Raw genomic sequence first — 13,878 nt, 5'->3', positions numbered from 1 at the left:
CTCTCCCTCTCTGTAACCCTGCCTTTCAAATAAATAAATCTTAAAAAACAATAACCCACAATATTCTGTGTATCAGTGGAATTTTTCCCCTATAAACAGCTCTGACACACACTTAAGGAGACAAAAGTGTCTTCTCCGCAGGACAACAGGTTCTAACACCCTTCATGAGGGTTATGTTAACACTAAGCCAGTCCCGGCCACTTTTCCTCCCTGATCAGTCTCATCCTTTGCCTTCCAGAGACCTAAGTCCTGGAAATAAGGACTCTGAATGTACAGAGCTTGAATCTCATACAGGAATTTTCCTCTAATAGGTTTCAGAATATCTTAGTACCTGAGAATAGTCTTTATAATAGGCTTCCAAAAACTTTAGATCGACCCTCTGTAAGTTATGGACAACTCCATTTGCCAGACTGCGAATGGGATGGCACTGACCTAGTTCTCACTATGTGAGAGGCACTGAACCTTTGTTCATGTTATCTTTCTTAAGCTTACAACCTCCTAAGGTGAGCAGAGGCAGTCACTCCTTGACAGAAAGGAAACAAGGCTGAGGGAGGAGAGCAGCCTTGCCCACGGTTCTGCCGTACAGAGCAGCAGAGCCAAGATGTGGACGCAGGCTAAGCTACTGAATTCCAAAGCCATGTATGTCCTTACCACCCTCCATATTTTCATGAGAAATGATTTAAAATCTTAATAATCACAATTCTGCTGTATTAAAGTATTACATAAACATAATGTAAACAACTCAAACTAATGATTTTACATGTTCACGTAGTTCAGAATGCATGAACCAAATACCTACTAACTGCTTTTAAGCAATATAATAATTTCTCACTTTATTCACATTCTTGAACTAACTCATAATAGTTCTTTGAAGCTTTCAAAATTAAATAACCAGGTGGGAAGAATCAAATATGTATTCATAAAATGCATGAAGTTTGTATATCTTAAATAAAAGATTTCTGGTGAAAAAAAAAATAACCTTCAGGTTTCAAGGCCAAGCCACGATGTAGGAAGACATCAAACATAGTCAAAGATAACAGAAAAAATCCACACCAAGAGTCTCTAACACTTACTAGTAAGGGCAGAACCAGGAGCTTCTCTCTTTACCTCAGTGTCCACCACTATGAATTAAAGGGTAGTATTAGATAATCTCTGAGATCTGTTTCTCTTAAGAAAAAAAAAAAAAAACCCTATATTTTAAAAAAAGGCAACTAAACCCTCAACCAGATAGTAACTTATAATAACTGGCACCACAATATAGCCCACTTACTGTTGGGTCTGTTTTTGATGAGAAGGAAAGTACAACAAAACAATATACAATTAACAGATCTACTTAAGATGTGAAAATACTTAATCTCACTATAAGTTTTTCACTATAATTACAGCAGTTATATGTCAAAGTTATTTGCTTTTGAAAAAATCACTATGATGTAATCTTCTAGAAATCAACAATTAGTCTTACCAAATCAATTTCATTCTTACAGGAGTTTAAGCACTGAATTAAAACATGTCAGATTTACACAGGTCAAAATTTCAACAACTGATAAGGTCTACATGAGCAACAGAATGCTCAGAATCCCAACCGTGTTATTATCCAAATTACCTGAAAATTTCCAGTGAGCCACAATTAAATCTGAAGTTAAAAAATTAATAAGGAAGCTTTCCATAATCTGCAGTATTTACTGTAACGTAAAACCTGATATCCGCAGAGACTTTATGAGTACTCAGCATTCATTAGAATACCAATGATGATATAAGGGCATAAAGATATAAAGATAAGGATCAAACATGACCGTTTCTTAAGAAAAACAATTTTAGTAAGTTATCTACCTGTGTCAGTTACAACAAGGGCAGACCTGCCTGATTTCATTTTTTTTAACTTTTCCCTTCCTGGAAAGATACCACTACTTTGTCTTTGTAGCATATTGACAAACTCAGTCAATTCACATTTCCATGTTGCTATGTGATGCAGTCTTGAATGAGAATAGAAGTCTGAAATAAAATTGCAGTCTGAGGGTTTGGATGGCACTGAAGGTGCTGCCTTGCTAACAGTAGGTACTAAAGAAGTGCTTTTTGTGCTTGAAGGCCCCTGAACAGTGGAATGGTGAGCACCATTGATTTTAATGTTACTGTGCAAAGATGAAGAGAAGGAACTAGTTCTGTGAGGATTCTGCAATGCATCTGCGCTTCTGGCGCTCTGCTGCGGCTGCTGCAGCGTGCAGTCTCTGAAATCAGCGCTGCTCTTCTCAGCTGCCTTCTCCTGGGCAGAGTCTGGAGAAAGCCTGCTGGCAACACTGTTGCCCAGGGGCACGGAGCAATCCTGTGTCTTTAAGGCACCATTAGAGCTATGAGTGTGTCCATTAAAAATGGCACTGCTGCCTCTGGGATGCAGAATTCCATTCTGATTCTTTCCTGGAAGGGTCTGCTCCAGATCCACAAAGCTAAAATCATTACTTGTATCTTCATTCCAACTATTCATTCCATTGATTTTGACTTCATTTTCTGTCTCAATCTTCTTAATTATGTGATTTCTAAAGCAAAAAAAACAATTATTTAAGTTAGTAATGTCTTTCAGGCTGAACAGTTTTTTCTTAAATTTTTTTTCTTAGAGTGATAAACACTTGGTTATCGCCCTCTTTACAAACAGCAAAGACAGGGAGTGGATTACTGGCTTAGCAGTTACACCAACTGGTGGAATTCCTGTACCCTATTTTCATGTGCTCTGGTTCCTGGCTCCCAACTTCATCCTGGTTCACTTCTGTCTGGTGTAGTCCTTTGGGGAGTAAATCAAGACAAAATCTTTATTTCTGTCTCAAATAAAGTTAGGAGGGGAAAAAAAAGCTCTTGAAAATTAAACCAAAACTTTATATTCATTCTGTTCTGACAAATGATAATTCTTCACTAAATCACAGTAGCAAGATTACTAGAAAAATTCTAGAACACAGTCTGTTAGGTTTTGGGACTTATTTCCCCACTTCAGAGAGTCCAAAAGAAGAAATATGATTGAATCTTATTCATAGCTGAAGAAAAATGAAAGAAACTATTTTTAATCGCTTTTACCACAAAATCTTAATTGAATCTGTAAGCTCTAAATGCCGAATGTCCAAAGCACAGTGCTTGGCGTTTACAAAATCAGTAACTACTTGCTAAATTAACACACTATGATTAACTTCCACAAAAGTGGTTAAAAAACTTTATTTGAATTCTCATTTCTAGTTTCAGTTAGCTTTCCTGTAAAGCACTATTCACCATCTTAAATCCAATAATGCCGTAACAGGATTAAAGTACTGAGGGCAGTTAGTTTTAATCAGGAAAAAACTACCAACTGGGGGCCAGTGCTGTGCATGGCGGTGGAGCTGCCTGCAGTGCTAGCATCCCATATGGGTGCCAGTTCGAGTCCCAACTGCTCCACTTCCAATTCAGCTCTCTGCTGGTGGCCTGGGAAAGCAATGGAGGCTAGCCTGCCCCTGCTCCTGTGTGGGGACCCGAGGGAAGCTCCTGGCTCCAGATCAATGCAGCTCCAGCAGTTGCGGCCAGTTGGGGAGTGAACCAGTGGATGGAAGACCTCTTTCTCTGTCTGCCTCACCTTCTCTCTCTGTATGGCTCTGACTTTCAAATAAATAAAATAAATCTTAAAAAAAAAAATACCGGGGCCGGTGCTGTGGCACAGCAGGTTAATGCCCTGGCCTGAAGCAGCAGCATCGCATATGGGCACCGGTTTGAGACCCGGCGGCTCCACTTCCAATCTAGCTCTCTGCTATGGCCTGGGAAAGCAGAAGATGGCCCAAGTCCTTGGGCCCCTGCACCCACATTGGAGACGTAGAGGTAGCTCCTGGCTCCTGGCTCCTGGCTTCAGATCGGTGTAGCTCCAGCTATTGCGGCCATCTGGGGAGTTAACCAGCAGATGGAAGACCTCTCTCTCTGTCTCTACCTCTCTATCTCTGTCTTTCAAATAAATAAAATAAATCTTTAAAAAAAATTACAATTAACCCATCAACAGGGCTATTACACAAGCAGATTAAAAAATAAGAACCAGGGCTGGCGCCACCGCTCAATAGGCTAATCCTCTGCCTAGCGGCACCAGCACACCGGGTTCTAGTCCCGGTCGGGGCACCGGATTCTTTCCCGGTTGCCCCTCTTCCAGGCCAGCTCTCTGCTGTGGCCCGGGAAGGCAGTGGAGGATGGCCCATGTGCTTGGGCCCTGCACCCTATGGGAGACCAGGAAAAAGCACCTGGCTCCTGGCTCCTGCCATCGGATCAGCGCGGTGCGCCGGCTGCAGCGGCGGCCATTGGAGGGTGAACCAACGGCAAAAGGAAGACCTCTCTCTGTCTCTCTCTCACTGTCCACTCTGCCTGTCAAAAAAAAAAAAAAAAAAAAAAAAAAAGAACCAGGTAAATGTTTCGGGGTAATTCAATAAAATTTACACCTAGAAGAATGAGAATACTTACACTATCGACAAGAAAAAAATGGCATTTTATTTATAAGAAATATATTTAAGATGCCAGGGTAATCCAAGGCAGTATGAACCAAGCTTCCCAGTGACAAGTTCATAAATAATAAATCTTAGGCTAAACTCACATCCCAGCTCCTCTACATGTTGCTGGTAATGCTCTGTAACAACAAAGTTAACTGGCATGATAAAATCATCTAAGCAACAAAATCAACCCTGCATTACAGGGCAATAATGCATTCTATTGAGAATGTCCACAGCTTAAGTACACTTACAGTTACAATCCAGATGACAGTGCCAGGGCATAGGTCAGAACACCACTGGATTACCAGGTTCTGGCTATAGTCTTGCACTCTAACACCAACTTGGTTTATCAGTAATGACAGGCTGACTACATAGAAAAGGCACACAAGTCAGATACAAAACATGACCAACCCACTTCTAGGTAGGCTTGGGCTCTGGCTAACCATCTCACAGAATATAACAGCCAATTCTGAGTAGATCCAATTCACATAGATGATCACACCAGCGAAAGGGAAAATAGAAGACAAAACTGGAAAGGATTAATAGAGGAAGGAAAGAAAATCTAATTTGTTACATGTCAAATAAAGTCTGTCCATTGCAATAAACAGAAATCAAGAAAGCAAAAGTTCTTAAGAACATTTCAAAGAGATTTATAGGGGCTGGTACTGTGGCGTAGTGGGTAAAGCCGCAGCCTGTGGCATCCCATGTGGGTGCCAGTTCAAGTCCTAGCTGCTCCATTTCTGATCCAGCTCTCCGCTATAACCTGGAAAAGCAGTAGAAGATGGCCCAAGTCCTTGGGCCCCTACACCCACGTGGGAAGACCTGAGAAGCTCCTAGATCCTGGCTTCAGATCAGCGCAGCTCTGGCTATTAAGACAACTGGAGAGTGAATCAGCAGATCTCCTTCTCTGTGTAACTCTGACTTTTAAATAAATAAATAAATCTTTAAAAAAAAAAAAAAAAACCCAGATTTATAAAATGAATTGAACATAGCAAAAAAAAAGCACTAAAAATTATTTTAAAAAAATCTTACATTCAGTTTTCTGTGTAAAAATATGTTTCTAAAAAATTTTTTTTAAAGATTTATTTATTTATTTGCAAGGCAGTTACACAGAGAGAGGAGAGCCAGAGAGCGAGCGAGCCGGAGCTGCGGCTCAATAGGCTAATCCTCTGCCTCGCGGTGCCGGCACACTGGGTTCTAGTCTGGGTCGGGGAGCCGGATTCTGTCCTGGTGGCCCCTCTTCCAGGCCAGCTCTCTACTGTGGCCAGGGAGTGCAGTGGAGGATGGCCCAAGTCCTTGGGCCCTGCACCCGCATGGGAGACCAGGAGAGGCACCTGGCTCCTGGCTCCGGATCAGCACGATGAGCTCCCCATAGCGCGCCAACTGCGATGGCCATTGGAGGGTGAACCAATGGCAAAAGGAAGACCTTTCTCTCTCTCACTGTCCACTCTGCCTGTCCAAAAAAAAAGAGAGAGAGAGAGAGAGGTCTTCCATCCGATGGTTCACTCCCCAGTTGGCCGCAACGGTCAGAGCTGCGCCGATTTGAAGTCAGGAGCCAGGAGCTTCTTCTGGGCCCCCCACATGGGTGCAGAGGCTCAAGGGCTTGGGCCGTCTTCTACGGCTTTCCCAGGCCATAGCGGAGAGCTGGATTGGAAGTGGAGCAGCCGGGTCTCAAACCGGCGCCCATATGGGATGCCGGCACTTCAGGCCAGGGTGTTAACCTGCTGCGCCACAGCGCCGGCCCCTCTAAAAAATCTTAACAGTAGGGGCCAGTGCTATGGCATAGCAGGTTAAGCCACCACCTTCAGTGCCAGCATCCCATATGGGTACCGGTTTTAACAGTAACACATGCAACAGAAACACATATATTCAAGAAAACATATTGTTAATAAATATTTCTTGTGTTTCTATAGTTTCTAAGCCTAGGTAAATGGACAATTATGAAGCAGCTATACTGGAAATATCACTGGTAGATAAGTAACTATTAGGGAATAGCATAAATCTATCAAGAAGTAAACCATGGGGTTAGCACTGCAGTATAGTGGGCTAAGCCTCCACCTGCAGCACAGGCATCCCAAATAGATGCCGGTTTGTATCTTGGCTGTTCCTCTTCCAATCCAGCTCTCTGCTATGCCCTGGGAAAGCAGCAGAAGATGGCCCAAGTGCTTGGGACCCTGCACCCATGTTGGAGACCTGGAAGAAGCCTCTGGCTCCTGGCTTCAGACTGGCCCCGCCCGACCCGGCCTAGCCCAGGCTCCAGCCATTGCAGCCATTTGGGGAGTGAACCAGTGGATGCAAGACTTCTCTCTGTCTCCCCTCTCTAAATCTACTTCACAAATAAATATATAAAATCTTAAAAAAAAAAAAAGGTAAAACTTAATAGGTAAATTCTTCTAAAATTGTCAGAAAGAAGAATTTGAAAAGATATCTACTGTCTCTTTAATTAGTGTAAGAAAAAAAGTGAATTCATATATATTCTATGGAAAAGCTTTCAGATATCAGGTTATATACCTTACTATTATCTAAAAAAGTAAAAGCTTTAGGTAATGAGAAAAACACTCCAATATGCTTGTTAAGTGAATACAAGTTAAATACCAAATAACCACAGAAATTAGAGAACATAGTGATTTTGGATCCTCCCATGTTAATTAACTTCTGATCTTTTGGAAAACAAAAAAATCAAACTCCCAAAGCAAGCAATTTAATAAGTAAGAAGACTAATGATAATGAATACCTGATATATAAGTTAAGGCAACACACCAATTACTTATGAAACCAATTTGCCCAGGACTATTGTGAATAAAGGTTAAATCAGTATTTTAAAAAAATGAGATAAATCACATCAAATAAAGTTTACATTCATTCCCAATTCTGTAACTCAGCATCAGCAACTAAACTATTATTAACATAAAATACTTGTATATTTAGAATTATAGATACAAATTCTGATTTTTCAAAAATAACCTAGAAACATTGACATCTTGTCTTTACACACAAGGCATACAACCAAAGTATGGTTATGTGGTTAGTTCAGTCTTCTGTGAAAGTAACACTCCATGTCAAATTACTTATGAAGAAATAATATTCAGGAAACTAAAAAAAATTTACTAATCATTTCATTTCATTTCACACAAAATCTAATGTATAACTGGAAAATTTTGTTTACATTTCATGAAACTTCTGTCAAAAAACTAGTTTTTAGGTAAGACACCCTTACATTATTTCAGTAAGTTTACTACAGGCCACAGCTTGTATTTTTCTCTATCTTCTTTGCTAAACATCAGGTATGTAGTATTCCCAAGCTAGATAAACTTACACCCTGTTGTTGAATTGTTTGGCTATACTGCTTGGACCTGGCAGGGGATCCTCAGGTTTACACGCAGCACTGAAGGTGAGACTTTTCTGCACAGCAGACTGCTTGTTGTACAGCTGATACGGAATGCAGGACAGGAGTCGCCCAGCTTTGATGCTGAAACAGAATAGCAATACTATTTTAGTTTGATAACTGGTGAATATGAGCTTTATGAAAACTCAGAGTTCTTGAAGATAGGATTTCACCAACAATACATCACCTGTCTTCTTAGTTTATTTCTTCTGTTTCCATTTCAGCGATCTTACTACAATATGATCTTATCTAACACTTAAGGACAAGACATTTCACCCATGAAAAGACATACATCTGTAATTTTAAAAATTAGTGGCCAACAATCTTACATGAGAGGTAAAAAAAAAAAAAATCCAAACAAGAGTTGGATGAGAAAAACAGCAAGCACAGAGCTGGACTAGTCAGTATTTTATTTCTCATGACTTTAATATTTATCTTATCTCTATTCCCCCTCTGTTAACACAGAATGATTAAGGCTTTCTCAAATTGCAAGTCAGTTAATAAGCTTTTCTAGAAGGTAACCTGAATTGAGGATTCTAAATTTCCACAATTTGAAAACGGTAAAATAAAAATACAAGACAAAATAAAAATACAAGACAAAATAAAGAATCTCAACTTTAGAGTAATAACTGATTCATACTATTATTGTGTATATTATAATGATAAGAGGGGCCTGTGCTGTGGTATAGTGGGTTAAACCACCACCTGCAGCACCATCATCCCATATGGGCATTAGTTCAAGTTCCGGCTGCTCCACTTCCAATCCAGCTCCCTGCTAATACACATGGGAAAGTAGTGGAAGATGGTTCTAGCACTTTGTCACCTATACCCATGTGGGAGACTGGAAGAAGCTCCTGTGTTCTGGCTTCAGCCTGGCTCAGCCCCAGCCCCACTGTGGTCATTTGAGGAATGAACCAGCAGATAGAAGGTCTTTCCCTCTCTCTAACTCTGCCTTTCAAATAACACAGATAAATCTGGAGGAAGGCGGGGAAGAATGCTAAGAGACAGGAACTCTCAGAGGATAGAAGCTACCACATATATCCTATTCCCAACGTTTAACCACTGAAATCCAGGGCAATACCAACACTATGGAATTTTCTGGTACTGGCACTTTAACCAAAATTTCTAAACAAATTCCTTTTGTACTTCAGAATTAACAAATATTAATTTCATTAAGCTTTTGTTTAAGATTTATTTATTTACTTGAAAGGCAGACAGTTTCACAGATCTTTCATTAGCTGGTTTACTCCCCACTCCCCTAGATGGCCAGAATAGCTGGGGCTAAGGCCAGGCTAAGCCAGGAGCCTGGAACTCCATTCAGGTCTCAGGTCTCCCAGGTCAGCTGTAGGGCCCAAACACTTGGGCCATCTTCCACTGCTTTCCCAGGTGCAGGTTGCTGTATAGGAAGTGGAGCAGACTAGAAGCAAACTATTACTCCTATGGGATGCCAAGGTCATAGGCAGTGGCTTAACCTGCTGCATAAGGCAGGCACCTAAGCTGTCTTTAACTGATTTTTGCTTGGTAGAAAGTTGAGTTACAGGACTATTCCACCTCTTAAGGTATTTTTACCTCGAATTTTACAATAACCAAACAATATACTTATGCCAAAACCCATTTTTTAAAAAAACATTTTGATAACAAAAATGGTCTAGTAAATCGTTAGGTCAAAATTTCAAACTGATAGGTTTAAAATCAAAGTTGTCACACTCCTTAAATATGCAGGCACTTCAAAGTTCATGGGACAACACAGTGAAGTTTATTTTGCTGCACAAAAATCACCAAGCCCCTGTCTACTTTTTTCATATTTGCATTTCCATTAACTTCTTGAATACCTTCATATTAAGAAATATGAAAAAAACTAATTTGGGTTTTATAACTAAAGTTCAGGAAAAAATTAGTAAGAGCAAAGAACAGACTAAAATTACTTTTTAAAAGTCTCATAAATTCAAGAAGTTCAACATTTTCTTAAATGTTCACAAAACTTTTTAAAGCAATGAACTGAACAAACTAGATTACAGAAAACAAATTGAGAATATTGAGTCAACAGCTGTGAAAACAGTAAAACGCACTGATGACATATTCCAATAACAGAACTGTAAAAGACACAGACTATATCCTTAAGTAATTATGGCAATATGTAGTCAGTAATCCTATCTAAAAATAAAGGCTAAAATTACTGAATTATGACGATAAAGAACACACTAGTCACAAGACATTTCAATTTTCACTTTACTAAAATGGATTTATTATCAGGCTAAAAGTTTTATCAAAATTACAGATTACACTGAAATATTGGAATCAAATCCTCAAAATTAGATCCTTCATTATTTTACTTTATTCTTTCATCAAAGTAACTTTTCTTCCTTTAACAGATGGTCTCAATTACCCATCTATGGATCTTTTTCTTTTTTAAATTTATTTATTTGAAAGAGTTACACAAAGAGAGAGAGAGAGAGAGAGATCTTCCATCTGCTGGTTCATTCCCCACATGGCTACAACAGCCAGGACTAGGCCAGGTTGAAGCTGGAGCCAGGAGCTTCTTCTGGGTCTCCCACATGGGTGCATGGCCCCAAATATTTGGGCCATCCCAGATACATTAACAGGGAGCTGAACTGGAAGTGGAATAGCTGGGATTTGAACCTGTACCCATATAGGATGCTGGTATTGTAGGAGGCAGCTTTATCTGCTACACTACAACACTGGCCACAGATCTCTCTTCTTACACTATTATGTACCTCAACTCACATGCTGCTCCCTGCATCGCTACTTTTTAACCCCCAACACGTACAGGTTCCATTAAGTAAATAGAAAAGTTTACTTAATAGTAAAAACCTAACCTTAGCTTTCCATCCTTTCCATCACAGATAGCTGTAACTAATGGATAATTTACCCACACAGGACACTGGGTGAAGATGTGAAATGTTGGTAAGCCCGAGTGCAAAGAGCAGACAAAGTGCCCCATGATGCCACTTCTCCCACTCCACTGCCAGCTTGCAGTGATATAGACTCTACAGGTGCTCTCTATGGTCAGCACAGTCACACAACAGTATGCGATCTCATCCACCTAATGAGCATCGTGACCCAGCAGAATTCTTAGGCTTATGTAAGTAAACCCATGGAGACTGTTATAAAATCAGAAGTGAGACCATGTCCACCTAATGAGCAATGTGACCTAGCAGAATTCTTAGGCTTATATAACAAACCCATGGAGATTGTTACAAAATCAGACAACTAATTTAAACACTGCAAGTCTCAAACTATTTATCCTCAGGATACTCAGTAAAAGGAACTAAAGTCCAATTTACTACAGTAACATTAGGATAAGAAATTCTTACCATTTGAAATCTAATACACCGTATACAAGTTGTAAACTCCTAATTATTCTTGTGCATTCATTTTTCTATCTACAGATACTTGTACATGAACAGAAATATTACCTGAAATATATTTTTAAAAGACCTTTAAAAAACCTCTCAGGGATAATTTCTAACATTAATTTCCCTAAACACACACAAAGTTACCTGGATTCTCTCTTATTCTTCTTACCAAAATAAAGAGGGGGTGGAAGCACCATATATCAAAATCTCAATTTCAAAACCAACACAATAGCATCCCCAAAATATGCACACTTGTAATTAAAAAAAAAAAAGCAGAAGCCAATATGGAAGGTATTCTCAGCAATAATCAAACAAATGTACTACAATCTAAAGATGCTTTTTCAGTCTGGCAGTACTCAAGAATGTTGACTAGAAGGTGACATGGAGTTCTCCCAGGCTGCAACTGAGGCTCTCAAAGTGGGTTGGATGATTCCCACATACTTCACAACTGAGTTCGCATTTTGGCACTATTCAATTTAGGGTCTACCATTTGGTTTTTAAGAAACTGCTATGGTACACAAATTAAAAACAAACAAGACTTTGAATGGTGTATTCAATAGTGAACACCTACATTCCAAAGAAATCTGTTAGAAAGGCTGGTCCAAAACTCTGCCCAGAGAGAAAAAAGGCTTCATTCCCTTTGCATTCGTCACTCGGTCATAGATGATTCCTTAAGAGCTACTTTCTATGGGCATGTACACCCAGGCTTTGCATTATGTACTTCAGATTTCTCAATAGTTAGGCAAAAGTGTGTACATTCAGATGTTTATAGATACCATTTTTTGGAAACCATTAACCACAGCATTAACTGTAAAAACCTAGTTTAAGGAATAAGGCAAAGAAGGGGGTTGTTCAGAGTTGTTGGGGAAGCAGCTGTTCAAAGCAGAGCCAGAGAACACCCAGATGGAACTCTGTTTCCAAAATCAGAACAGGAGGAAAGTCCAGTCCCCAACTTATGGTTCCCCAGGTCCTACACTCTGCACTTTTCTGTGAGGCCGGTCTCCAGCACAAAGTGCTGCTGGCTGAGGTGATTCATCAGGTAATGGCAGTCACCGTGATGGAATCTGAAGTTTTTTATTCAAAGAATCAGCATGAAGACAGAACTTCCTGATACCTACGCCAGACCCTGGGAGAGCGATTATACACAGGATTGCCACAGTGACCCACCCAGAGTTGCTGGGGAGAAGTCAAAGCTATGAATACATTTCCAGGAGTTACAGTGATACACCAACCATCCCTATTTCAATGTAGGTCTAAATTAAATTTCATTTGTATTCAGTGACTGCTTTGCCTAATACAGAGGGTTTTTAAATTTTATTTTCCTCACCTATCTGTTGGGACTTTTATGACTGCTGAAACACAGAAGACAAAAGGTTGAAGCAAATAAAGAGAAAAAATGGAGATAAAACACACAAGAACGGAAGCAGAAAGAAGCATGAATCTAAATGATGGCATGCAATATGAATTTAAACTCAGTATTTATTGATGGTTTACACAGCACACTGCTAGACAATGTTGACTTAACAAGTAGACAATGACACAGCCTTTCATCTTAAAAGAACTGAGTGGTAAACAAATCAGTAACATTTGCTTTTTCATTTTTTTTGGTAATTTGTGCAAACCTCTGACACAATGTTAAACTGTCATATAAATGAAGCACTTTACAGGCTGTATCACTTTTAATCCCCATTACAGCGTGCGACTAAGTACTACTAGCATTCCTATTTTGCTGAGAAGGAATGTGAGGACCAGAAAATGTAAATAAGTTTGCCCAAGGTCACAAAGAACAGACAGGTAATCCAGGAATCCAACCCAGACCTTCTAAACTCAGGAATCACGTCCTTTAGGATTATGATACAGTGGTTCACCAGGGTACAATAAGTAATACTGAAAACAGCAGGAGGAAAAAGATCTGTGGGAAGACAAAGCAAAGAATTATGAATCCTGACCAGTTTCATTAGGAGATGCTTACAGATCCATGGCTTTGGTCAATGGCTTCAAGAAGTTAAGAAGAGTTACGGATGTCACCTTAAAGTGCCTACCCACATTCTGACACAGGGTGTAACACACAACAAGCAGAGGGCGGCAGAGCAGGCTTTGATCCGAGGGTATGCTTATGGCAAAGGTCTATTCCGTCCAGCACAACAGCTACCTGTATGTGGCTGCCAAGAACTTAAGATGTTACTAGGGGCCGGCACTGCGGCTCACTAGGCTAATCCTCCTCCGCCTTGCAGCGCCGGCACACCAGGTTCTAGTCCCGGTCGGGGTGCCGGATTCTGTCCCGGTTGCCCCTCTTCCAAGCCAGCTCTCTGCCGTGGCCCGGGAGTGCAGCGGAAGATGGCCCAAGTCATTGGGCTCTGCACCCATGGGAGACCAGAAGTACCTGGCTCCTGCCATCGGATCAGCACGCCGGCAGCGGCGGCCATTGGAGGGTGAACCAACGGCAAAGGAAGACCTTTCTCTCTGTCTCTCTCTCTGTCCACTCTGCCTGTCAAAAAAAAAAAAAGATGTGACTAGGGACATGGATAAAATGTTTTTAATGTTTTTATTTTTTTAATTAATTAATATATTTTTATTTGACAGAGTTAGTGACAGAGACAGAGAGAAAGGTCTTCCTTCCGTTGGTTCACCCACCAAACAG

At 40.3% G+C, this 13,878-nt stretch overlaps 1 protein-coding gene across 18 annotated transcripts in view; it reads right to left on the bottom strand.

The window, feature by feature from the left end:
- Positions 1-13,878, bottom strand: part of REV1 (REV1 DNA directed polymerase) — a 94,267-nt gene that overhangs the window by 35,114 nt on the left and 45,275 nt on the right. For 9 of the 18 annotated variants that reach the window (XM_070068727.1, XM_070068728.1, XM_070068731.1 and 6 more), the window contains 2 exons: positions 7,792-7,944; positions 1,831-2,531 (listed from right to left, as the gene is read on the bottom strand). In XM_070068727.1, coding sequence (XP_069924828.1) covers positions 1,831-2,531; positions 7,792-7,944 — 854 coding nt within the window. Of the gene's footprint in view, positions 1-1,073; positions 1,122-1,830; positions 2,532-7,791; positions 7,945-13,878 lie in introns of those variants that run through there. The other 9 variants (XM_008253431.4, XM_070068726.1, XM_070068729.1 and 6 more) reach the window with 2 other exon arrangements.

Source organism: Oryctolagus cuniculus, chromosome 2, assembly GCF_964237555.1.
Source record: "Oryctolagus cuniculus chromosome 2, mOryCun1.1, whole genome shotgun sequence".
NCBI lineage: Eukaryota > Metazoa > Chordata > Mammalia > Lagomorpha > Leporidae > Oryctolagus > Oryctolagus cuniculus.
The sequence above is the reverse complement of the archived record's forward strand: the minus strand, read 5'-3'. Positions and strand labels throughout refer to the sequence as shown.